The 26,299-nt window shown below is 45.0% G+C and overlaps 1 protein-coding gene across 3 annotated transcripts; it reads right to left on the bottom strand.

Annotated features, from left to right (window-relative positions):
* Positions 1–13,952: 13,952 nt before the first annotated feature.
* Positions 13,953–21,209, bottom strand: LOC115139577 (cell division cycle-associated protein 4-like). Of its 3 annotated transcripts, XM_029677124.2 has the most exons (3): positions 21,008–21,209; positions 19,489–19,561; positions 13,953–16,184 (listed from the first exon to the last, which is right to left on the bottom strand). In XM_029677124.2, exon 3 carries the CDS (start codon positions 16,175–16,177, stop codon positions 15,371–15,373), a length of 807 nt encoding a protein of 268 aa, XP_029532984.1. In that variant the 5' UTR covers positions 16,178–16,184; positions 19,489–19,561; positions 21,008–21,209; the 3' UTR covers positions 13,953–15,370. The 3 variants fall into 3 exon arrangements, with proteins under 3 accessions (XP_029532984.1, XP_029532985.1, XP_029532983.1); XM_029677125.2 differs by lacking the exon at positions 19,489–19,561; XM_029677123.2 differs by lacking the exons at positions 19,489–19,561; positions 21,008–21,209 and adding an exon at positions 17,418–19,474.
* Between the last annotated feature and the right edge of the window lie 5,090 nt (positions 21,210–26,299).

A 26,299-nucleotide genomic window follows, 5' to 3' on the forward strand; every position in this document is an offset into this window, starting at 1 on the left:
GCTTGTCTCTGTGTGTGCTGTTTTTTTCTATACTGTATTATATATGGATTATTTCATGCATTTTCATCACCTAAAAAAACTACTTTAATGCTATGAATTTTTTTTTTTTTTTAATTGTGATTCGTGAAAAATTTCTAGAAAATGATTAATGAAAAAAACATGAATGGGTAAAAGTTCATGAGAAGGACAGTTGAAGTCAGAAGTTTACATACACTTAGGTTGGAGTCATTAAAACTAGTTTTTCAACCACTCCACAAACGTCTTGTTAACAAACTATAGTTTTGGCAAGTCTGTTAGGACATCTATTTTGTGCATGACACAAGTATTTTTTCCAATAATTGTTTACAGACAGATTTTCACTTATAATTCACTGTATCACAATTCTAGTGGGTCAGAAGTTTACATACACTAGGTTGACTGTGCCTTTAAACAGCTTGGAAAATTCCAGAAAATTATGGCTTTAAAAGCTTCTGATAGGCTAATTGACATCATTTGAGTGTACCTGTGGATGTATTTCAAGGCCTACCTTCAAACTCCGTGCCTCTTTGCTTGACATCATGGGGAAATCAAGAGAAATCAGCCAAGATCACAGAACAAAAATGTAGACCTCCACAAGTCTGGTTCATCCTTGGGAGCAATTTCTAAACTCCTGAAGGTACCACGTTCATCTGTACAAACAATACTATGCAAGTATAAACACCATGGGACCACGCAGCCATCACACCACTCAGGAAGGAGATGCGTTCTGTCTCCTAGAGATTAATGTACTTTGGTGTGAAAAGTGAAAGTCAATCCCAGAACACCAGCAAAGGACCTTGTGAAGATGCTGGAGGAAACAGGTACTATATCGACTTAACCTGAGAGGCCGCTCTGCAAGGAAGAAGCCACTGCTCTAAAACCACCATAAAAAAGCCAGACTACGGTTTGCAACTGCACATGGGGATTTAGGTCTGGGCTTTGACTAGGCCATTTAAAAAAATATTTCCCCTTAAACCGCTCGAGTGTTGCTTTAGCAGTATGCTTAGAGTCATTGTCCCGCTGGAAGGTGAACCTCCGTCCCAGTCTCAAATCTCTGGAAGACAAACAGGTGTCCCTCAAGAATTTCCCTGTATTTAGTGCCATCCATCATTCCTTCAATTCTGGCCAGTTTTCCAGTCCCTGCCAATGGAAAAACATCCCCACAGCATGATGCTGGGATGGGGATGGTATTCTCGGGGTGATGAGAGGTGTTGGGTTTCCCCCAGACAGTATTTTCCTTGATGGCCAAAAAGCTACCTTTTAGTTTCATCTGACCAGCGTACCTTTTTCCATGCATTTGTGGAGTCTCCCACATGCCTTTTGGTGAACACCAAACGTGTTTGCTTATTTTTTTCTTTAACTTCTTTGGGATAGGGGGCAGCATTTTCACTTTTGGATGAATAGCGTGCCCAGAGTGAACTGCCTCCTACTCAGTATCAGATGCCAATACATGCATATTATTATTAGTATTGGATAGAAAACACTGAAGTTTCTAAAACTGTTTGAATGATGTCTGTGAGTATAACAGAACTCATATGGCAGGCAAAAACCTGAGAAAAAATCCAAACAGGAAGTAGGAAATCTGAGGTTTGTAGTTTTTGAACTCGGCCCTATCAAATTCACAGTGGTATATGGGTTATTTTGCACTTTCTAAGGCTTCCACTAGATGTCAACCATCTTTAGAACGTTGTTTCAGGCTTCTCGTGTGAAGGGGGGGTCGGATGGGAGCTGTTTGACTAAGGGGTCTGCCTGCAGCCTCGTTCTCAGTCATGTGCTTTCACATGAGAGGTATCTCTCGTTCCATTGCTTTTCTACAGACAATGGAATTGTCCGGTTGGAACATTATTGAACATTTATGATAAAAACATCCTAAAGATTGATTATAGACTTAGTTTGACAAGTTTTTTTGACCTGTAATATAACTTTTTTAACTTTTCGTCCGACTGGACCTGAACACGATTTTGGATTTGTTTACCAAACGACCTAACAAAAGAAGCTATTGGACAAAAATGGACATTATCGAACATTGTATTGTGTAACATGAAGTCCTATGAGTCCTATGAGTGTCATCTGATGAAGATCAAAAGGTTAGTGATTCATTTTCTACATTTGTGCTTTTTGTGACTCCTCTCTTTGGCTGGAAAGAGTTGGTGGTGACCTAACATAATCATTTGTGGAGCTTTAGCTGTAAAGCATTTTTGATATCAGACACTGTGGCTGGATTAACAAGAATTATATCTTTAAAATGGTGCCTAATACTTGTATGTTTGAGAAATGTAATGTAGTTTAGCTGGGTCTCTCACTAGTTAACTATAAGCTTGCAATAATCATCGAATTAATGTCCTGTGGAAATCTAATTAGCAATATTAGTTTAGTAGAACCCCCCAGGCTTAAACTCTAGAGCAGCGGTCCCCAACCACCGGGCCGCGGGCACGTTTGCTACCAGGCAGCACGGAATGGATAAACATTATTATTTTAAAATCGGTAAGATCGCTGGAGAGCTTCTTCAGAAGGGGTAAGGGAGATAAAAGGCCCAACGACGATGCCGATAATGCAGAGACAGCAGAGCCTGAGACTGCAAAACAAAAAATAAAGCCTCATTCAATAGAAAATATGATGAGTCCTACCTAAAATATGGCTTTATTGCAACAGGTGACTTGCATGCTCCAAGCCCCGTGCATAGTATGTGGAGATAGGCTATCCAGGGAAGGTCGCTTGCCAGAGTGTTTGCGTTACGAGAGCCGCTGCAGAGATTTTTCAGAAAAAAAAGTCACCACTGGCAGCACATTTCAATGACGAGGAATGGGTTGCAAAAGTTGCTTACCTGTGCAACATACTCAACCTGCTCAATGAACTCAATATGTCTTTAAGTTGGCAGATAAAGAGTCTGCATTCAATGCCAAACGATATGTGGGGACGGCGAGTGGACAGGGGCATGTTTGACATGTTCCAAACATTAGTGGGATTTTGGGAGAGACTGACACGTCTTTCTCCCAGCTGGTGTGCGATCACCAAGCTTCGCTGTCAATGGAGGTCGAGCGTTACTTCCCAACCGCCAAAGACCCACGAAGTGCGAAGGGATGGATCCACGACCCATTTGTGAACGTCCCAGGTGAATCGTCCATGTCCGTGCAGGAAGATGATCAACTCCTTGAGGTTGCAAATGACAGTGGCCTTAAAAGTATGTTTGAGAACTTCATCTCTGCCGACCTTCTGGATTAAAATCAAGGCTGAATGTCCTGAGAGTCACAAAAACACTGAAAACGTTGCTTCCATTTCCAACATCCTATCTCTGCAAAGCGGGGTTTTCCACAATGACGGCAACAAAAACGAGTAGACTGGACATTAGGAACGGAGTAGACTGGACATTAGGAACACCCTTCGGGTGTCACTGTCTCCCATCAGATGGGACCGTCTTGTTGCCTGGAAACAAGCTCAGGGCTCCCACTGATTCAGCGACATGGTGAGTTGCAATGTTTTTATTATATGGTCATTAGAGAAAAATATGCACTTTGTATTTAGAATATTGTCACGGTAGACCTACTTGAACTAAAATGTTATGGAAAAGCAGCTATACTAAAATTATAGGCCTAATCTATATTCCGGTTGTGTCGTGACCCCCCCACAGCCGGTCCGGAAAAGTATTGTCTATATGAGACTGGTCCATGGTGCAAAAAAGGTTGGGGACCACTGCTCTAGAGGGTTAATGTTATTGTCATGTCCAATGTCCTAAAAATAACTTTCCTCAGTTTTTACGGGTGCACAGTTAATGAAACCAATGCTGCATACTCCAGTAGTAAAACAGTCTCTCAAGCGCTCAAAATGGGAAAGGATTCAGCTGCTCAACAGGACCTTGATTAGCGGACTGCTGTGTGTAGGAGCAGCTTTGGATAAAAAGTCTGCACACCCAGTATCTCTAGATGAAGGGTTGACAAACAGTGTTTTATACAGTAGCCCATCATAGCAGTATTTTACTTTGTAGGGGGTTGGGTCTTGCTCAAGGACACAACGGCAGGAGATGTATACATGGGATCAGAGACACGTGAAGTAAGTTGAGGCAACACAAAGTTAGCTGAGACAAGCGGGTGATAATGTCTCTCAGCCCTGGAGGCAACAGCTATACAACCAGGAGAGCGCAAGGAGGGGTGCAGGCTGTGGCGGAAAGTGGGAGGAGAAAAAAACAAACAAGGAAGTGCAGTGCAGTGGGGATATAAGGCCTGGGAGTGGAAGGAAGGGGAGAGCGGACAGACTGCTCACTGCTCTGTCACTGGGTGACGAGATGAGTCACGTACAGGTAATTGGTTAGTCACTATGCAAGACACCAAGAAGCCCTCAACTACTGATTTCGTTGGGGTTGAGCATATGGACCCAGAGTGAAAGTGGAAATAACTGCCTGCAACATTTTACCTACATTCTGAAGTATCAGAATGACTTACTTTCTAAAGTATTTGGTCTCAAACAACACTAAGGACACAAAGATGCTCACTTGATTATTAGCAAAAACAATCAATTAATTGTAACATGCCTCCTTTCAGAAAGGTCTGCTACTAATAGACACAGCATGAGATTATTACTTAATGTGCATTGTTGTACAGTGAACAGTCGAGCGAGAGTCAGCGGATAGCCTTTTATGATGTATTGGTGTCAGCATTTATTAGACCGAAAAGGACTGATATAAAATGCAGAGAAACACTGAACATTTTTTTGCATTTCAATATTTGTCCTGAACAGGGCACTCTAAACATGTCGATGAGCCAATATTGCCATTGGCTCTCTACAGCAAGACCGGTGTCACGGGATACTAGGAGTGGTGGGTTGGAATCAGGGGGAGAGAGCAGGGTTCAGTATATTGTGATTTATTCTCAGGCCAAAAAACGGTCACGCCAACATATAACAGACCAGCCCAAACACAGGACCAAACAGTCCGGAGAATACACACATGAAAACCACATCCAACAGAGTAACAAAAAACAATCCCGCACAAAACAAGGGCAGGACAAACTACTACATATAGGGAAGCTCATTCAACTAAAATACACACAGGTGAAACTAATAAGACAAAACCAACAGACAAACGAAAAAGGGATCGGTAGCGGCTAGTAGGACGGTGACGACGACCGCCGAACACCGCCCGAACAGGCAGGGGAGCCAACTTCGGGCGGAAGTCGTGACAGTACCCCCCCCCGACGCGCGGCTCCCGCAGGGCGCCGCCACCGGCCTCGAGGACGACCCGGAGGACGAGGCACAGGGCGATCCGGGTGGAGGCGGTGGAAATCTCTCAGGAGAGAAGGGTCCAAAATGTCCCCCACCGAAACCCAGCATCTCTCCTCCGGACCGTACCCCTCCCAGTCCACGAGGTACTGTAGGCCCCCCACCCAGCGTCTCGAATCCAGAATGTCACGAACCGTGTACACCAGGGACCCCTCAATGTCCAGAGGGGGCGGAGGGACCTCAGGTACCTCACCTTCTTGCAGGGGACCAGCCACCACCGGCCTGAGGAGAGACACATAAAACGAGGGGTTAATACGGTAATACCTAGGAAGTTGTAACCTGTAACACACCTCGTTTATTCTCCTCAGGACTTTGAATGGCCCCACACACTGCGGCCCCAGCTTCCGACAGGGCAGGCGGAGGGGCAGGTTTCGGGTCGAGAGCCAGAACCTGTCCCCCGGTGCAAACACGGGGGCCTCACTGCGGTGCTGGTCAGCGCTCCTCTTCTGCCGTTCTCCCGCTAACTTTAGCGAGTCCTGGACGGCTTTCCAGGTGTCCTTGGAGCGCTGTACCCATTCCTCAACCGCAGGAGCCACGGTCTGGCTCTGATGCCATGGGGCCAGGACTGGCTGGTAACCTAACACACACTCAAAAGGGGACAAGTTAGTTGAGGAGTGGCGTAGGGAGTTCTGAGCGAGTTCAGCCCAAGGAACATACCGTGCCCACTCACCAGGCCGGTCCCGGCAATAGGACCACAGAAACCTGCCCACATCCTGGTTTACGCACTCCACCTGCCCATTATTCTCGGGGTGAAAACCTGAGGTTAAGCTGACCGAGACCCCCAGTCTCTCCATAAACGCCCTCCACACTCTGGACGTGAATTGGGGACCCCGATCAGAAACGATGTCCTCAGGCACCCCATAGTGCTGGAAGACATGGGTAAACAAGGCCTCCGCAGTCTGCAGGGCCGTAGGGAGACCGGGCAACAGGATGAGACGACAGGACTTAGAAAACCGATCCACAACGACCAGGATCGTAGTACTTCCCTGGAACGGGGGAAGGTCGGTAAGAAAGTCCACCGATAAGTGTGTCCACGGCCGTTGTGGAACGGGGAGGGGTTGTAACTTCCCCCTAGGCAGGTGCCGAGGAGCCTTGCTCTGAGCGCACACTGAGCAGGAGGAGACATAAAATCTCACGTCCTTAGCCAGCGTGGGCCACCAATATCTCCCTCTAAGACTCCGCACTGTCCTCTCGATGCCAGGATGACCCGAGGAGGGGAGAGTATGAGCCCACCGGATCAGCTTATCCCGGCTCTAACCGTGAGGCCCTCTCTATCTCCGCGTCCACCTCCCATACCACCGGTGCCACGAGACATGAAGGTGGAATGATGGGAGTTGGCTCAACGGACCGCTCCTTGGTATCATAGAGGCGGGACAGCGCGTCGGCTTTGGTGTTTTGGGAGCCTGGCCGGTATGAGATGGTAAAGCGAAACCTGGTGAAAAACATGGCCCATCTAGCCTGACGTGATTTAGTCTCCTCGCTGCCCGGATATACTCGAGATTACGATGGTCAGTCCAGATGAGAAAAGGGTGTTTCGCCCCCTCAAGCCAATGTCTCCACACCTTCAGAGCCTTGACTACAGCTAACAACTCCCGGTGCTTCCTCGAAAAGAAGGCACAAGGGCGGAGCTTGGGTGGCACGCCCGAGCGCTGGGACAGCACGGCCCCAACCCCCGCCTCGGACACGTCCACCTCCACTATGAACGCTAAAGAGGGGTCCGGATGCTCCAACACGGGCACATTGGTGAACAGCTCCTTCAAACGACTGAAAGCTCTGCCCACCTCTGCTGACCAACGCAAGCGCCCGGTCCTCCCTACAGCAGTGATGTGATGGGAGCAGCCACCTGACCAAAAGCCCGGATAGACCTCCGGTAGTAATTGGCAAACCCTAAAAACCGCTGCACTTCTTTCACCGTGGTCAGAGTCGGCCAATTACGCACGGTTGTAACGCGGTCATCCTCCATCACCACCCCGGAGGTGGAAATACGATAACCCAGGAAGGAAACGGCCTGTTTGAAAAACTCACATTTCTCCGCCTTGCAATACAGGTCATGCTCCAGCAGTCGCCCAAGTACCTTACGCACCAGAGACACATGCGCCGCGCGTGTGACAGAATAGATCAAGATGTCATCGATGTACACTACCACTCCCTGCCCGAGCAGGTCTCGGAGAATCTCATTTACGAAGGATTGGAAGACGGCTGGAGCATTCTTCAACCCATATGGCATGACGCGGTACTCATAATGACCAGATGTAGTACTAAATGCGGTTTTCCACTTATCTCTTCCCTGGATACGTACCAGATTATACGCACTCCTCAGGTCCAGTTTTGTGAAGAAGGGCGCCCCGTGAAATGATTCCACCGCCGTAGCGATGAGAGGTAGTGTGTAACTAAACCCCACTGTGATGGAATTTAGACCTCTATAATCAATGCACGGACGCAGACCTCCATCCTTCTTCTTCACAAAAAAGAAGCTCGAGGAGACGGGTGATGCGGAGGGCCGAATGTACCCCTGTCCCAGCGCTTCAGCAACATATGTTTCCATCGCTACTGTCTCCTCCTGGGACAAGGGATACACGTGACTCCTAGGAAGTGCAGCGTTCTCCAGAAGGTTTATCGCGCAGTCCTCTCGACGATGGGGTGGTAATTGGGTCGCCCTGCTTTTACTGAAGGTGATAGCCAAATCGGCATATTCAGAGGGAATGCGCATGGTGGAAACCTGGTCTGGACTCTCCACCGTAGTCGCACCAACGGCAACTCCTATACACCTGCCTGAACACTCCTCTGACCACCCTTTAAGAGCCCCCTCTCACCAGGAAATCACCGGGTTGTGTTGAGCTAGCCAGGGAATTCCCAACACCACTGGAAACGCAGGTGAATCTATAAGGAACAGACTAATCTGCTCCTTATGATCCCCCTGCGTTACCATGTCCAGCGGCACCGTAGCCTCCCTAACTACTCCTGACCCTAATGGTCGGCTATCTAAGGAGTGCACGGGAAAGGTAGGTCTAACGACACCAGGGGAATCCCTGGCCTTAACGCGAGCCCACGATCCCTGAAATTCCCAGCTGCGCCTGAATCGACTAGCGCCTTATGCTGTAGAGAGGGAAGAAACCCAGGGAAAGAAGTTAACACATACATATAACCGACAGGAAGCTCTGGGTGAGTCTGGTGCTTACTCACCTGGGGTGATCGAGTAGTGCTCCGCCTGCCCTCCCGACTCCCAGAAGAGTTCCTCCAGCACCGGTCGGCCGTGTGCCCTCGCCGACCACAACTGGTGCAGGAGGACACTCTTCCTCCGGTCCCCCTCGAAGCCGCCCCTCCTAACTCCATAGGGATAGGGGCAGGAGGGCTGGAAAGTGGAAACGACAGGACCTGATCCGAACTCCCGCGGGCAGCCAGCAGGTTGTCGAGACGGATAGCCAAGTCAATGAGTTCATCCAGTGTGAGGGTGGTGTCCCGACATGCTAGCTCCCTGCGGACGTCCTCCCTGAGACTGCATCGGAAATGATCTATCAGGGCCCTGTCGTTCCACCCTGCTCCTGCGGCCAAGGTCCTGAACTCCAGGGCAAAGTCCTGCACGCTCCTCGTCTCCTGACGCAGGTGGAACAGCCATTCACCCGCCCCCCGACCCTCTGGTGGATGGTCAAACACAGCTCGGACCATTCCACACTGCGTTGGCCCACTCGAGGGCTCGCCCAGTCAAACAGGAGACGAGGGCTCTCACGCTCTCCTCTCAGGAGGGAGTAGGACGCACGGTAGCCAGGTACAGTTCCAGTTGTAGAAGGAAACCCTGGCACCCAGCCGCCGTTCCATCATATTCCCATGGGAGCGTCAGCCGAAGAGCCCCGGAGCCAGATGTGGTAGCAGGAACAGGAGGTGCTGGAGGAGGGGGTGCTGGAGATGAGGTGGGGAGGCCACTCCTCTCCCATCGATCCATCCTCTCCATCATTTGGTCCATTGCCGAACCAATCCTATGAAGAACGCTGGTATGATGGAGGACTCTCTCCGCCATCGATGGGAGAGGAGATGCGGCTGCTCCTGCTGATTCCATGTGATCCAGTGCGGGATTCTGTCACGGGATACTAGGAGTGGCAACACCTGTTCCCCATTTGACCTAGATATTTTGTGTGTATGCATTGATATGTAGGCTACGTGTGCCTTTAAAAAAAATGTATGTAGTTCTGTACTTGAGCTGTTCTTGTCTATTGATGTTCTGTATTAGGGTGACTCTCACGAAATCTTGGTTTCAAAGATTTCAAACATGAAATCTTTAAAGACTTGCATTAACACATTTCCTTTTTAGGCATAAATAACAAGGTCTGAAGTGTTCATGCGCATTAAATTGTCAGTAAACACATTTTTTAACATATTTTCCAAAACAAGTCCTCAAAAATCTCATTACCGCAACAGTACAAAAACGTCAAGACCATTAGGAAAGCTAATAATCAATTATTATTATTTGTTTTATTGAAAATGTTAGTCATGCACAGTTACTTGAAACTCTGAAATAAATAAATATAACATTTGATTTTGACTGCTCTCTCATTACCGCAACACCTTCCTCAATCTACAACCTAATATTTTGAATCATTGAAACCTGACATATTTTCTAAATGATGTGGCAAGCCTGAAAGAACGTAACGTATAGATTCTGCACATGCATTTAAGAGCCAACTATTTTTCCATTTGTTAAATGAACACCTGTTGCGGTAATGATACCTATGTTTCGGAAATGAGGATGATTTCAATAATGATAATAAGTATACTGAGACTGAGGTATGATTAAAAACATGACGTGAAAAAAATAAATGAGATATTGGCACAATCATGGATTCAAGTCCAATCAAATTAATTTTGCAGTGCTTCAAAAGTACATAACATACATAGGCTAAAAACATACAAAAACAGAACAGGACATGTCACTACACACACTGACCTGGGGATGATGTTTCTATGACCCCAAGCTGGTGCAGCTTCTTTATCTTCAAGCCAAAGTTTCCATGCGTTTTGCAAGCACGTTTCTCTGTCTGACTTATTTACAATTACAGGCCTCTCTCATCTTTTTAAGTGGGAGCACTTGCACAATTTGTGGCTGACTAAATACTTTTTTGCCCCACTGTATATTCATTTGAGGACAGGTCCAAAATCATTAAACATTTATGGCAATTTAGCTAGCTAGCTTGCTGTTGCTAGCTAATTTGTCCTGGGATATAAACATTGGGTTGTCATTTTACTTGAAATGCACAAGGTCCTCTACTCCGACAATTAATTCACAGATAAAAGGGTAAACCGAGTTCATTTCTTGTAATCTCTCTTCCTTCAGGCTTCTTCTTTGGACTTTATATGGTGGTTGGCAACCAACTTTAAGGTGCATTACCATCACCAACTGGACTGGAGTGTGGACCTTTCAATCACCCTTTCAATCACCCACATGGGTATATGCTCCTAAAAACCAGTGAGGAGATAGGAGTGGCAGGACCTGCAGTGTCGAGCATCACAAATAGAACCAAGTTCTATTTTAGCGTGTGGCTACGCAGACGCTAGTTGACACGTGCAAGCAATGTGGGAGCAATGATTGAATAACATGTATGTGTACATTTATTTTGCAACACGTGCGGTCTGGCCAGCATGTACGGGGTGTGGTGCAGTCTTCAAGTGTGCCACGTGCAATAAGCTCCATGGGAAGAGGGAACTCCAGCAGATGGCAGAACTGCCAGCTGAGTGGCTACAGGTAGCATCACCTTTCACTTACGTAGATGTGGATGCTTTCGGCTCTTATGCACATGGGAGTTGGTCTCACGCCGCACCAGAGGAGGACACGCCAATAGCAAAAGGTGGGTGGTGATATTCTCGTGCATGTGCACAAGAGCTGAACACATAGAAGTCATTGCACAAGAGCTAGAAGTAATTGAATCACTAAGTGCTTCCAGCTTTATAAATGCCCTGAGAAGATTCTAATCAGAGGCATAGCAACGCAGATACATTCAGATTGCGGAACAAACTTTGTTGGTACTTGCTGAGACCTGAGGATGGATGGATCAAGCTCCAATTCAGAGAGCAAGTAGAGGTATCTCCAAGAACAGAAATGTAGCTGGGTATTCAACCCACTCCACTCATCCCAAATGGGTGGTGCATGGGAGTGGATGATTGGCATTGCACGTCGTATCCTCGACTACATGCTCCTCAAAGGTGGATCTTCACACCTTACACAGTCCTGACAACACTGATTACCAAGGTCACTGCTGTGATGAATGCCAGGCTCTTGACCCAGAAGACTGGCGTCCCCCCTCCTCCACCAGCCAAGTTCGGGGAAGTAGGACTCTACAAGCAAGAGTGGAAGCAGGTACAAAGTCTAGCGGACACCTTTTGGAAGGAGTATCTCTGCACGCTGCACAGCCGATGCAAGTGGCAGGACAAGAGGCCAGATCATAAAGAAGGGTATGTTGTCTTAATGAAGGACAGTCAGGGTAAAATAAATTAATGGCCATCGTTGTGAAGACCCTTCCCAGCCGGGACAGGATGGTGAGGAAAATCAAAGTGAAAGTTGTCAAGGAGGGAACTACTTCTCTTGGCCTATCTCCGAAGTGGTTTTCCTTCTTTCTTCAGAAGACCTCAGTGGTCAGAGTTAGGTTTATGTGGGATTGTTAAAGACCCCAGGCAGGGAGTGTTTTGGACCTGTTAGTTGTTTAGCACCCCCTAGTGTCAGTTTAAGTGCAGAAGCGTAGAATTTACCTGTTTGTGTCATGTGACAGGAAGCAGTTTCCGAAGTCAAGCAATGTGTAAGATGTGCAAGTGTGACAGAGTAGTTACAGTCCTTCTTTATAAGCTTTGTAAGACGCGATGTCTAAGTACATTTGTTTATTAACACAAGATAAAAGTGTGTCACTTTTCATGTTTCTGTAAAAGATGAAGAATTGAGTTAGCTGATAAAAACGTTGCATTAGCTTCAGTGCTATTTCTCCCTAGGGACACCTAGTGTAGCAATATCAAGAATACAGTTGCATTCTAGTAACCTTATTTTATATTTAAATCTAGATTGAGTACTCGTTCCTTATTTAGTGCAGTTAATGTGTAAGCCATTCTGTGCTCTATACTACTGTAACTAAAAACATGTACTTCTCGTGTTTGTTGCAGTTTCACACTGTGATTCAAGTAAACTTCCAAAACGGAACCCTGCTTCTCAGAGTTATTTGAATGAGTGTTTAGCTAACTGTATAGCTGGATAAGGGCTACTGTACATTTAGAGAGTCCAGTATAATGACATTATAGACAATTCTGTGCTTCCAACTTTGTGGCAACATTTTGGGGAAGGCCCTTTCCTCTTTCAACATGACAATGCACCCATGCATAAAGCGATGCCCATACAGAAATGGTGTGTCAAGATCGGTGTGGAAGAACTTGACTGGCCTGCACAGAACCCTGACCTCAACCCCATCGAACACCTTTGGGATGAATTGGAACACCAACTGCAAGCCAGACCTAACCGCACAACATCAGTGCCCGACCTCACAAATGCTCTTTTGGCTGAATGGAAGCAAGTCCCTGCAGCAATGTTCCAACATCTAGTGGGAAGCCTTCCCAGAAGAGTGGAGGCTGTTACAGCAGCAATGTTCCAACATCTAGTGGAAAGCCTTCCCAGAAGAGTAGAGGCTGTTATAGCAGCAGTGTTCCAACATCTAGTGGAAAGCCTTCCCAGAAGAGTGGAGGCTGTTATAGCAGTAATGTTCCAACATCTAGTGGAAAACCTTCCCAGAAGAGTGGAAGCTGTTATAGCAGCAATGTTCTAACATCTAGTGGAAAGCCTTCCCTGAAGAGTGGACGCTGTTATAGCAGCAAGGACCAACTCCATATTAATGCCTATGATTTTGGAATGGGATGTTGAACGAGCAGGTGTACACATACTTTTGGTCATGTAGTGTAGATATGAAACACAGGCAAATCATGTTTTTGACTGCACTGAGCCTTTAATATGGCATACCACAAGAGTAACATAACTTTTCTGGGAGTTTGTCAACAAAGCCTAGAGGCGTTACTACAGATCCTGGATACGATTCCAGGCTGTATCACAACCGGCCGTGATTGTGAGTCCCAGAGGGCAGCGAACAATTGGCCCAGCGTCGTCCGGTTTAGGCCGAGGTAGGCCGCCATTGTAAATAAGAATTTGTTCTTGACTGACTTGACTAGTTAAATAAAAAAATTAAAACATTGAAATCAGGTCCTTAGTTCTTGGGTTGTGATGACATTTGATTGTAGCGACATTACCCAATACCTGGTAACCTTGTCAAGAGGCTCAGATCTATTGGTATAACGGTGAGGGGCTTGAGATTGCACTTCTAAGGAAGGGTGTAGTGACCTTAACCTAAGAACAACCTCATTAAGAGGTCCGGAACTTGTCATAACAGCTAAGGTATTGGGTTGACATTCAAGTCTGGGACTGGGATTCAAGTTCTGTTAGGGCTGTCCTTGAATTCACTGCAGTGTCTGAATTCCTAGCGGTACGTCAGTAGTTGAAATCGCCAGCAGCAGGAATTATTTTTTTAAGCAGGAAATCCTACAAATTTGAATCAGAGACGTGATTGTTTTGAATAAGAAAAGGGCTCTTTCGTGCAAAGATTGGCAGAAAAACTCAAAATACTGGGTAAGCACACAATTCATTCATATGATTTTGGAACCTTTATTAAAAATGGTATAAACTGCTAGTTTACTCATGAAAAGCATCATCTTCTCAAGCTCATTGTCATGCATGTCAACTTCATCATAAAAAAAAGAAACATGGCATCTACATTTATATTTAAGTCATTTAGCAGACGCTCTTATCCAGAGCGACTTACAAATTGGTGCGTTCACCTTAAGACATCCAGTGGAACAGCCACTTTACAATAGTGCATCTAAATCTTTTAAGGGGGGGTGAGAAGGATTACTTTATCCTATCCTAGGTATTCCTGAAAGAGGTGGGGTTTCAGGTGTCTCCGGAAGGTGGTGATTGACTCCGCTGTCCTGGCGTCGTGAGGGAGTTTGTATCTCCCACCTCATGGCTGTTTAATCAGAAATCAGTTGTTTACTCACAATATTATCTTGTGGCCGAGTGCAGGCTTTGAACGTGGTAAAAATAAACCACTCTGTTGGAATAGGTCAGCTGAAAAGCACAATTCTTTGCACGTTCTCAGATTGGTTTGAATAAGGTCATTACTTCACTAAAAGTATGCAAAGAAAGTCAAGAAACCAAATACAAATTGATGTTTGAAAGGTGAAAAGCTTCTGCAACCGTTAGTATTGCCAAGGTTGAACATCACCATATGATTGAAATTAATAAATAAATAAGTAATCACAGAAAATTTGACATATACCCATTGTAATTATTCACTTGTAAGGAGACAATATAAGAACATATGTAACTTTAATAGCAAACAAACGGCACCACATGCTAGGTGACAGCTAGCCGCAGTGCAAGATGGAACGGTCTGGCTCAAGAAGGCCATGTGTTCATTAGGAATACTGTACATAGTGCATATAGCACCAAACCATAGACCAAGATCACATTGTGAGCATACTGAACATAATTCACGTTTTCAACCATGCCTATTTGCTCTTGTAGCTCAGACACAACCAAAGATAAACCCGTGAAAGACTAGGTAAATTAGTCCCTAATCACACATTGAGCTTTTGTGCAATCGTTCTTGCTTACAAATGTAAAAAATTAAAAAAGACAGGCGAGAACAATTCCCAGACTGTCTCTATAGTAAAACATATATACTTTAACTACACATATTTTCTTTAAAAAAAAGATTATTAATGTAAATGTTGTGCTGCTCTGAATTCATGTAGTGTAATAGGTACAATCATTTAAACCAAAAAGAGTACATATTGAAATACAAAGTAAACATAATAAATAAGTATGGTGAACTTGAGAAACTGTTAACCTCTCAGATAAAAAAATAAAAAAAATGGCATTGCATGGAGACGGATATCACTCAGTTTCCATACAGAGGAAGGTATGTAGATACTGTATGTTCACACATACAAGACAAAAAGTCAGAGGCACAAGTTCAACCAAACAGTCAAGTTTTAAGTCTATAAGCTATGAGCCGACAATGATCTCCATAATGTGGTCAAGTTCACTGAGATCGGTTCTACAGCTGGAGTTGGACGCGGGGCCATGGGAGGAGGCCATGCTGTCCAGAAGGTTGTAAGGCCCCATCTTGGGGGTGCTCTGAATGCTTGTGAGCATGGTGTCCAAGTCATAATACGAGGCATCAACGGCTGAGAACAGCTCCTCTAGTGCCGGGTCTGACCCAGGGGTGCCATTTTTGATCTCGAACGTCCCAAACACCTGCCCCATCACTGTTTTAGCCCCCTGCCCAGACTCGACCTCTGAACCGGAGTCTTTGATGACCCGGTCCTCTACCGCCGCCATTCTCAGTTCTGCCCTGTCCCAGCAGTGGTCGATGGTCCCCAAGAGGGCCGGGGCCCCGTCGCTAAATGTCACAGAACAGAGAGCCTCGTCCGTTACCACTTCTTCCTCGCGGCAACCATCGTAGCCCATCACAGAGTAGAGCTTGGGCCCACCGCCCTGCTGCTCCAGCGCCGATGACCGACACAAAACCTCGGTGGCCACCAGGTGGTCAGATGGGCCAGAGCCGCCGAAAACCTCAGTGACCAACTGCCAGCTACCGTCATGGGTCATCTCCTTCTGGATATGGCGCACCGTGTTGGCAATGAGGACCGAGCGGCACATGTTGGGCTCCACCAGCACGTGGCACAGCTGCAGCTTGATCAGAGACATGTCCAGCAGGGACTGGCGCTGCCGGCTGTACAACGCCACCTTGTTGTCCGTCGCCGCGTCCACACTGTCAAAGAACTTGCGTTTGGTGCCCTTGGAGTACATGTTGGCCCTGTGGGTGGAGCCAAATAGGACTTTGGTTAGAACATAAAGCTTTTTAATAATTAGCCTTTTCCATTCACTTGTTTAGCATGTTAAGCTTAGTATTTCAGTGTTTTATATTGTTCTGTAAAGATGTCAAAAGCCCTATTTACTTATTGTAATAAGATTTCTTAATAAAACATACTAGAATATCAAGATTTCAAAAGGCTGTAATGACAATTTGCTAAGGCTAGAAATTAAATGTATATCCCCCGAGTGCACCTGAAAATCAAAGATATTATCAATAATGTACTTGTGTTCATTTACTTGACCTTTCCTATGGGTATGGACAGGCACATACGAGGCGGGTTCTGAATTAGCTACATTACTGAACTAGCTCTCGAAACTAAGCGGCATTCTAGTTTAAAAATACATATTTCTCACTGATATGAAAGGTCCTTATCCTTCAAAATCATACCGCAAGCGACACGTCTTAATGTTCAGATTGAGCATCGGGGCTCTAACAAAACTCCCCTGTAAAGACGACACCTTCGTCCAATGACTCCTATGTGTAATCTAATGGAACTGAGAGTTATGATGGGTATTGAACAACTGTTTCTGTTCTTAACTCTCTTTCAGGTCTTTTCAGACAGACCTGGAAGGTGCCAGCTAAGTGGAAAATCCAACTTAGATCACCACTGATAAAGAAATATATAATTTGCTACCAGAATTCTTGTGATTAGAGCACACTAGCTCTCCAGTCTTGAAACCGATAACAAGGCTTGTGTTACGGTAGAGGGAAAGAAAGAGGAACAATGGCAGAAAGGCATTCGTCTGAACTGATACTAATCTCTGCCGATTATCTGGGCCAACGGCCACATCTTCTAATATGACATTTTAGTAAATGCCTTTTAAGACAGAGGGAGTCAAAAAAATACATGTTTACAGGCAAAGAGTTACATCAACTAAAAAAACAGTTTATTAACTGTCAAGAGCATATTCCAACCAATGTCAGCATTGGTAAATCATTTTCAAAAGTACATACAGTGGCCCTAAAATAAAACACATACACAGACTTGTTTTAGCCATTTGCAAGAAAGGTGAAACATGAAGATGTGGAAATTGGACCTTTGTCAATTCAAGCATAGTGGCAATAACCCACTTCTGATGCAAGCATTAGTAATATTAACCCAAAATATCACACCGAGTACCAATAAAATGGCAGACACGCACTGAAAATGGCTAAACAGCACTTTGTACATACATCCAGAACTGAGACGAGTGTTGGACACTTGCCTCCAGCCACGGCGGCCAGCCAACCAGAGCTGCGGGAGCCTAAAAGTGACAAACATGCAACTAGAGCAGGGACAACACATGACAGTTCCAGCATGTCAATGCACATTACATCCAATGTCACTGGGTGACCTGTGTGTGTGCAGAGGGGGGAGGGAAAGATGCACTAGAACTCAGCTACTGGGACCAGGTGCTGAGGAACTATGAAAGGCTAATAACAATGCCCGCTTTACCTCCTCAATGCCAAGTTGTTTGTGTCACATCGGGTTAGAACCTAGTGTGGTTGTTTGAGCTACAGGAAGCGGGAAGGTAGTATGCATCGTTTTGAACACCAAACCAACAAACTGTTACCGTAATTTCCGGACTATAAGCCGCGACTTTATTCCCACGCTTTGAACCTCGCGGTTTATACAATGACGCGGCCAATTTATGGATTTTTCCCGCTTTCACAAGATTCATGCCACCAAAAAACTGAGCACCGTCACATAATGTGACGTAAATCGAGCGCGCTCAAACTTCCCAAGTAATTTTGTCACCCTCATGGCAAAGACACGGAGAAATGCATATGATGCAGCTTTCAAGTTGAAGGTGATCGATCTGGCTGTTGGAAAAGGAAATCGAGCTGCTGCACGGGAGCTTGGCCTTAATTAGTCGATGATAAGACGTTGGAAACAGTAGCGCGAAGAACTGACTCAGTGCAAAAAGACAACAAAAGCTTTCAGAGGGAAGAAAAGCAGATGGCCCAAAGTATTTGCAGCCACTCGACATCAGTGTAAATCGTGCATTTAAGGTGGCGCTCCTTGTTCAGTGGGAGGCTTGGATGACAAGTGGGGAGAAATCCTTCACTAAAACGGGCCGCATGCGAAGAGCAACTTATGGTCAAGTCTGCCAGTGGGTCCTGACAGCGTGGAGCATTGTCAAAAAATCCACTATCATCAACGGGTTTCGAAAGGCTGGACTGCTGCGTGTTGAAGGGGCAGCATGAGCTCAGCGGGGTATTTGCCTCCGGATGAAAGTGACGAGAGCGACAATGAAAACGATCCAACATCGGATGAAGCAATTCTGAGGCTATTCAACTCCGACACAGAAGGAGATGACTTCAGTGGTTTCAGTGTACAAGAGGAGGAAGATAGTGACCAAGTTCATTTGTTTCAATGTACCGGTAGGCACCTGCGGCTTATAGACATGTGCGGCTTATTTATGTACAAAATACATATTTTTTAATAATTCAGTGGGTGCGGTTTATATTCAGGTGCGCTTAATAGTCCAGCAATTACGGTAGTTGCAGGCGAAAACTAAGAACCACATACATAATGCAAAAAATATATAATGTTGAAGGGTGGAATCGTTATGCAAATTACAGGATTTGTTTGATAGTCACAAAGATCACAGGAGGAAATCTCCTGACCCCTCCTGTCTCAGCCTCCAGTATTTATGCTGCGGTAGTTTATGTGTCGGGGGGCTAGGGTCAGTTTGTTATATCTGGAGTACTTCTCCTGTCCTATTCGGTGTCCTGTGTGAATCTAAGTGTGCGTTCTCTAATTCTCTCCTTCTTTCTCTCTCTCGGAGGACCTGAGCCCTAGGACCATGCCCCAGGACTACCTGACATGATGACTCCTTGCTGTCTCCAGTCCACCTGACTGTGCTGCTGCTCCAGTTTCAACTGTTCTGCCTTATTATTATTCGACCATGCTGGTCATTTATGAACATTTGAACATCTTGGCCATGTTCTGTTATAATCTCCACCCGGCACAGCCAGAAGAGGACTGGCCACCCCACATAGCCTGGTTCCTCTCTAGGTTTCTTCCTAGGTTTTGGCCTTTCTAGGGAGTTTTTCCTAGCCACCGTGCTTCTACACCTGCATTGCTTGCTGTTTGGGGTTTTAGGCTGGGTTTCTGTACAGCACTTTGAGATATCAGCTGATGTACGAAGGGCTATATAAATACATTTGATTTAACAACCGTTAGCTGTAAGGATAACACATAACATTGAAGGGGGGGGATCAGTCAAGGTTGAGATGAAGGCGTGGGAGATTAGCCTACCTGACACAAGAGCGTCATCCCAGCACTGTAGAGACATTGACCAGAATGCAAGCCGACACATCCTCTACAGCAGCTATGTCAGGGGACACACAGCAGCAGCTATTTCACTTCCTTGCCCATTTGCAGTCATTTGAGAAAGTTACATTGTTTTTAGGGCAATGTGGAAGTGACATACTGAAAGTGAAATGACATTTATGTTTCAAAAAAAGAAGTTGCATCTACGTACTTATTTCCCACACCTCAAATCGTGAAGCAATTTATGAGCATTTTCCAGGGTGAATAAACTCCCAGATGCCTCTTGTATGGCAAATTGCAACAAAAATCTTTACAGGTCAACTGATGTTCAAATTGCCTACGGTGGATTGGATTATTTTAATACTTCATCTTTGTACACAGCACTGCAGTAACAAACCTATTGGACAGTTGAGTTTCCGGTGTTTGCTTTGACAGTGACATTAAACTCCAAGAGGGCCTTAATAGACTGATGGGCTTTTTTTTCTTATAAAAATGTCAATTTTAAAAGAAAAAAAATAACTGCCAAATAAAATGAACATCTGCCCTTTTGGCCACATATTATCCCTCAAAGAAATGTTGCAGTTTAGTTGCTGCAGTCAACTGCGGTATTGTGGACACAGTAATTGCAGAGAATTTAATTGCAGTTTACCTCCCCTCTCATGTATGAATCATGATTTTACTGCTGTGAGAATGTAGCCAGAGCTCGTCATCATCTGGCCAGTAATGGCAGCACTGTGACCACATCAGGACTTGGGGCGAACGGAGGAGTGACATGAACATGGGTGGAGCGTCCACAGTAGGGAGGCACCATCCTTTGTTAGAAGTAGCAGTATGTGGAGCTAATTCAACACTTCCACAATGTAAGAGGCCTGGAGGGTGGCAAGGGGGGAATGTGAAAACCCTGAAGATGAGCTACTAGGTTTTATCATTTACATCCACTGGTGTAGAGGTCAAATGATCCCTTACGAAAAAAGATTGCAGTCAGAGTGCAGTATAACTGCAGTATGCGGAAAATACTGTGTCAAAAAAGTTTACAGTATAAACATGCATTATTATAAGACAAAACTTGGTCCACCACGATAAATTACTTTACATGTTGTTTGTGACATCCTCTTAACTTACTTTTAGACACGAATATAAAAACCTAGAGGGAAAAGGAGGCCATTTTGAATTGACAATCTAACGTTATTCTGGCCAAATTCTGGTCGCCGAAGGCGCCAACAATTAGTTTTAAAATGTATCCTGGGACCACGTCTGGATGTAACCCATCAAAGTGCTGATTTATTACCAGTCTGCTTACTGGTAACAAGGTTACAGTGTAACAAATATCTATGGAAAGCCTTAAATACCGCTCGTAAACTCCATGATAACTTACGTTCGAAATCGACCGCGCATTTGAAACACTTTCGGGGGACTTTTATTTTTAAAGAGCAAACTGACCATTTTAAAACTCGTTACACTCAACACACATTACGTAATGCATATTTCAATGTGTTGGGCTTACCTTTACAAAATCCGTTTTTTTAGCCGAGGGTTCATGTGAATAAACAAATTAAAGGCGTAGCTTCCACCGACACAGATTGCAGTCGAAGCACTGCTGCTTGTCGTGAGCGGACACATAGGTCTTGATCGACAGGCCGTCTGTTGAAATGGGGGAAAACATTAACAAAAGCCACACTGAAGAAACAGGAGACGCCACACCAGTATTCTGCCAGCAGCACAAATGATGACGACAAGTTTTTATGGTAATGAAGAAACCTTCAAAATAAAAGACCCCATTTCAATGTGGATAACTCAAAGACATTGAATTTTGGCCACTTTTATTGTGCCAACAAGAAAAGGCATTAGGTTGTTTAAGTAAACAAATAAACAAATATGGTTTTCACATTTATTTTAACAGAGAAGTCATACTGAGACTAGGATCTCTTTTACAGATGAGCCCTGCATAAATACTTGAAACACATACAATACACAAAATTACAAAACACTAAGAAAAACAGACACATTTATCAACAGAGATCATTACTCTGAACTGACCAAGGGGGACAAGATCATCTAATAATCTGTAAATTGTTCCACATATAAAGGGGGCAAAAAAACTAAAAGCAGGTTTATCCAACTCTGTGGAGACCAAAGGGGCCTCCAATGTTATCCAAGCCTGAGACCGGGTTTGGTAATTTGTCAGTCTAAATTAAATGAATGATGATAGACACAAGTTTCTGCATGAGTGCATTGTAGATAAACACAAGAAAATGCTGTTCTCTTCTTACATACAAAGAGGCCCGCCCAAATCACTTTTTGATACAAAGCACAATGGTGAGTTATTTTACCATCACCGTATAAACCAAAGGGCACAAGGGAAAACATAATCTAGTGGTTTAAGTGTAGATGCTGCTGCATGCATACAGACGGTGGCGATTTTAGCATGTCAATATTGGTGGCGCAAACAATGTTTTTTGGGGGGGATGCATGCCGGCAAAGCCACAACACAACACTAAACAATACATGTATTGCACTATAACAGTGACAAACGGTGCCCACAAACTGTTAGGGCCTACATAAAGCTGTCCCAACAGTAACATGGAGTGAATCCTTACCACCACTACACCTCGCGCTCAGCGGAGCCTTGTCTGGCAGCGAAACAGTTTATTCAGCCTCATTTACTGCCTTTTTGAAAAACATAGCTGATATGGCTGACTTGCTTAAACAAATGTGGTTTCTACTGACATTTGAGATGTATAAACTATGGCATAAGGTGACGACGAGTGGATAAGAGGGAATCCATAATTTCGATTAAGACATTATTGAGTGAGCTAGGACGGACGTAGTCAATATAACTATTTGTTCAGCACTTTTGAAATGTACAGTGACAGAATTCAGAACATGGGCTCTTCTTACAGTATTCTCCCTGTACACCAAGTCTGAACCGTAGGATAAATAAAGGGGGCATATAAGAAAACAATGAAAGCTCTTACAATATTCAATGATTATTGTAAGAGGCTATAGGCTACATGTGCACCAGGCTATAGGCTACATGTGCACCATCAAGTCAGAACAGTAGACTAAGTTATGAGGGAGGAAAGGGACCAAATTATTAGGGTGAGGCACATGGGCTGCTACAGCTTACTAAACAACATACACTTAGTATTACTTTCTTGGCCACAGTATACATATCTCTCTGGCATATTAAATCATTTATGCAGCAGCATACAATATATTTTTGGACTCACCTTGTTGTGCTGTGCTCAGTTGAACAGGAAGGTGGCGCAGCGGTCCTTCTTGTGGGCTCTAGAAAGAGACCTGAAATCCCGAGTTGGATGACCTTTCAAAATAGTTTTCCATATTTTCCCAGTCGTAGCTAGTTTTATCTGAGTTTCCAGTTGTCTTAAACTCACTGAAGTCTGAGATTTCCCAGTTCCGAGTTTCCAGTTATTTTGTAAGCGGCAGAAGTAGGAAGGAACTCACTCAATTTGTGTACCATTCAAACCAGTCATTACAAATTCATTTAAATCTGCGTTATGGGATGTAAAAAGCATGCATTTTGTTTTGTTTTGTATTTAGCACTAACTTTAGAGCCAATAGTGACCTCTGCAGTGCTAGAAAATCAGACTTCAAATGGGAATAGGCTTGGCCACCCGATAGAGCAATGGAACACAAATCTGCATACAAATTAAACTTTTTTTTTACTGCAATACCAATGCGCTTTACATAAGATTGTAAACAGTAACAGCGGGGGTGTATGCCTTATGGTTAACGAGACGTGGTGTGTTCACAACAACATACAGGAACTCAAGTCCTTCTGTTCACCTGATTTAGAATTCCTCACAATCAAATGTCGACCGCATTATCTACCAAGGGAATTCTCTTCGGTTATAATCACAGCCGTATATATTCCCCCCAAGGAGACACATCGATGGCTCTGAACAAACTTTATTTGACTCTTTGCAAACTGGAAACTACATATCCTGAGGCTGCATTCATTGTAGCTGGGGATTTTAACAAGGCTAATCTGAAAACAAGACTCCCTAAATTGTATCAGCATCTGTTCAACGCTGGTCCGGCCAATCTGATTCCACGCTCCAAGACTGCTTCCATCACGTGGACTGGGATATGTTCCGCATTGCGGCGAACAACAACATTGACGAATACGCCGATTCGGTGTGCGAGTTCATTAGTACGTGCATTGAAGATGTCGTTCCCATAGCAACGATTAAAACATTTCCAAACCAGAAACCGTGGATTGATGGCAGCATTCGCGTGAAACTGAAGGCGTGAACCACTGCTTTTAATCAGGGCAAGGTGACCGGAAACATGACTGAATACAAACAGTGTAACTATTCCCTCCGCAAGGCAATCAAACAAGCTAAGCGTCAGTATAGAGACAAAGTAGAGTCGTAATTCAACGGCTCAGACACAAGAGGTATGTGGCAGGGTCTACAGTCAATCACGGATTACAAAAAGAAAACCAGCCCCGTCACGGACCAGGATGTCTTGCTCCCAGGCAGACTAAATAACTTTTTTGCCCGCTTTGAGGACAATACATTGCCACTGACACGGCCTGCAACCAAAACATGCGGCCTCTCTTTCACTGCAGCCGAGGTGAGTAAAACATTTAAACGTGTTAACCCTCGCAAGGCTGCAGGCCCAGACGGCATCCCCAGCCGCGCCCTCAGAGCATGCGCAGACCAGCTGGCTGGTGTGTTTACGGACATATTCAATCAATCCCTATCCCAGTGTGGTGTCAGGAAAATAACCTCACACTCAACGTCAACAAAACTAAGGAGATGATTGTGGACTTCAGGAAACAGCAGAGGGAACACCCCCCTATCCACATCGATGGAACAGTAGTGGAGAGGGTAGCAAGTTTTAAGTTCCTCGGCATACACATCACAGACAAACTGAATTGGTCCACCCACACAGACAGCATCGTGAAGAAGGCGCAGCAGCGCCTCTTCAACCTCAGGAGGCTGAAGAAATTCGGCTTGTCACCAAAAGCACTCACAAACTTCTACAGATGCACAATCGAGAGCATCCTGGCGGGCTGTATCACCGCCTGGTACGGCAACTGCTCTGCCCACAACCGTAAGGCTCTCTAGAGGGTAGTGAGGTCTGCACAACGCATCACCGGGGGCAAACTACCTGCCCTCCAGGACACCTACACCACCCGATGTTACAGGAAGGCCATAAAGATCATCAAGGACAACAACCACCCGAGCCACTGCCTGTTCACCCCGCTATCATCCAGAAGGCGAGGTCAGTACAGGTGCATCAAAGCTGGCACCGAGAGACTGAAAAACAGCTTCTATCTCAAGTCCATCAGACTGTTAAACAGCCACCACTAACATTGAGTGGCTGCTGCCAACACACTGACTCAACTCCAGCCACTTTAATAATGGGAATTGATGGGAAATGATGTAAAATATATCACTAGCCACTTTAAACAATGCTACCTAATATAATGTTTACATACCCTACATTATTCATCTCATATGTATACGTATATACTGTACTCTATATCATCTACTGCATCTTTATGTAATACATGTATCACTAGCCACTTTAACTATGCCACTTTGTTTACATACTCATCTCATATGTATATACTGTACTCGATACCATCTACTGTATCTTGCCTATGCCGCTCTGTACCATCACTCATTCATATATCTTTATGTACATATTCTTTATCCCCCTACACTTGTGTGTATAAGACAGTAGTTTTGGAATTGTTAGTTAGATTACTTGTGGGTTATTACTGCATTGTCGGAACTAGAAGCACAAGCATTTCGCTACACTCGCATTAACATCTGCTAACCATGTGTATGTGACAAATAAAATTGGATTTGATTTGATTTGACACACACACACACACACAAAAAAGTGTGTTTGGTGTTCAGATTGTATCAGTTTGGTGTCAGAATTATATCTAATTGACTGATGGACGCTGACTTGCTAGGTGACTTTTGTACATTTGCAATATGTTTAAACAGTGAGGAAAGGAACCATCACCAAAATGACAGATTGAAATCAACACAAAAAATGCCATCACCATAGTCTCTAGGCCGTGCCGAGTTCAACAAGATGCCCCGCTTGACCATAGCTCGCTCTGAGTGCAGCGACAGTGAAAAAAGTAGGCCCAAAATGAAGCCTGGCCCTAAATTGCAGGTGCTTTTGGCGGACAGCGGCGGAACCGTTAGGGTTAGAAAAACAAATCAACCACAGGAATGTTCCTAAGGTCTGTGCAAGCCTAACCGTCACCATGTGGCATTAACCCTTAACAGTTAAAATAAGGGTTAAAAAAAAGCAATTATTAGGAAATGGAAGACATACAAGACCACTGATAATCTCCCTCGATCTGGGGCTCCACGCAAGATCTCACCCCGTGGGGTCAAAATGATCACAAGAACGGTGAGCAAAAATCGCAGAACCACACGGGGGGACCTAGTGAATGACCTGCAGAGAGCTGGGACCAAAGTAACAAAGCCTACCATCAGTAACACACTACGCCTGTCACGAGTCCGACCGAGGGTGGTTTCCCATCCCGGTCGGGTGGCGCTCGGCGGTCGTCGTCACCGGCCTATTAGCTGCCACTGATTGTCTTTCTTCCCCCTTCTTGTATGTTTATTGGTAGCACCTGTTGGTGAATGATTAGTTTGTCTTTATTAGACAGCCGGCCCGCCTGGTTGTTGTGCGGGATTAATGATTGTAACCTTCGGCTCTAATGTAGAGGAACGTGTTTGTTCCTGGTCGTGAAATTTCAGTTGTACCTTTCACATTCCCCGTGTTTGTGGCCGTT

This window comes from Oncorhynchus nerka, linkage group LG13 (genome assembly GCF_034236695.1).
Source record: "Oncorhynchus nerka isolate Pitt River linkage group LG13, Oner_Uvic_2.0, whole genome shotgun sequence".
Taxonomy (NCBI): domain Eukaryota; kingdom Metazoa; phylum Chordata; class Actinopteri; order Salmoniformes; family Salmonidae; genus Oncorhynchus; species Oncorhynchus nerka.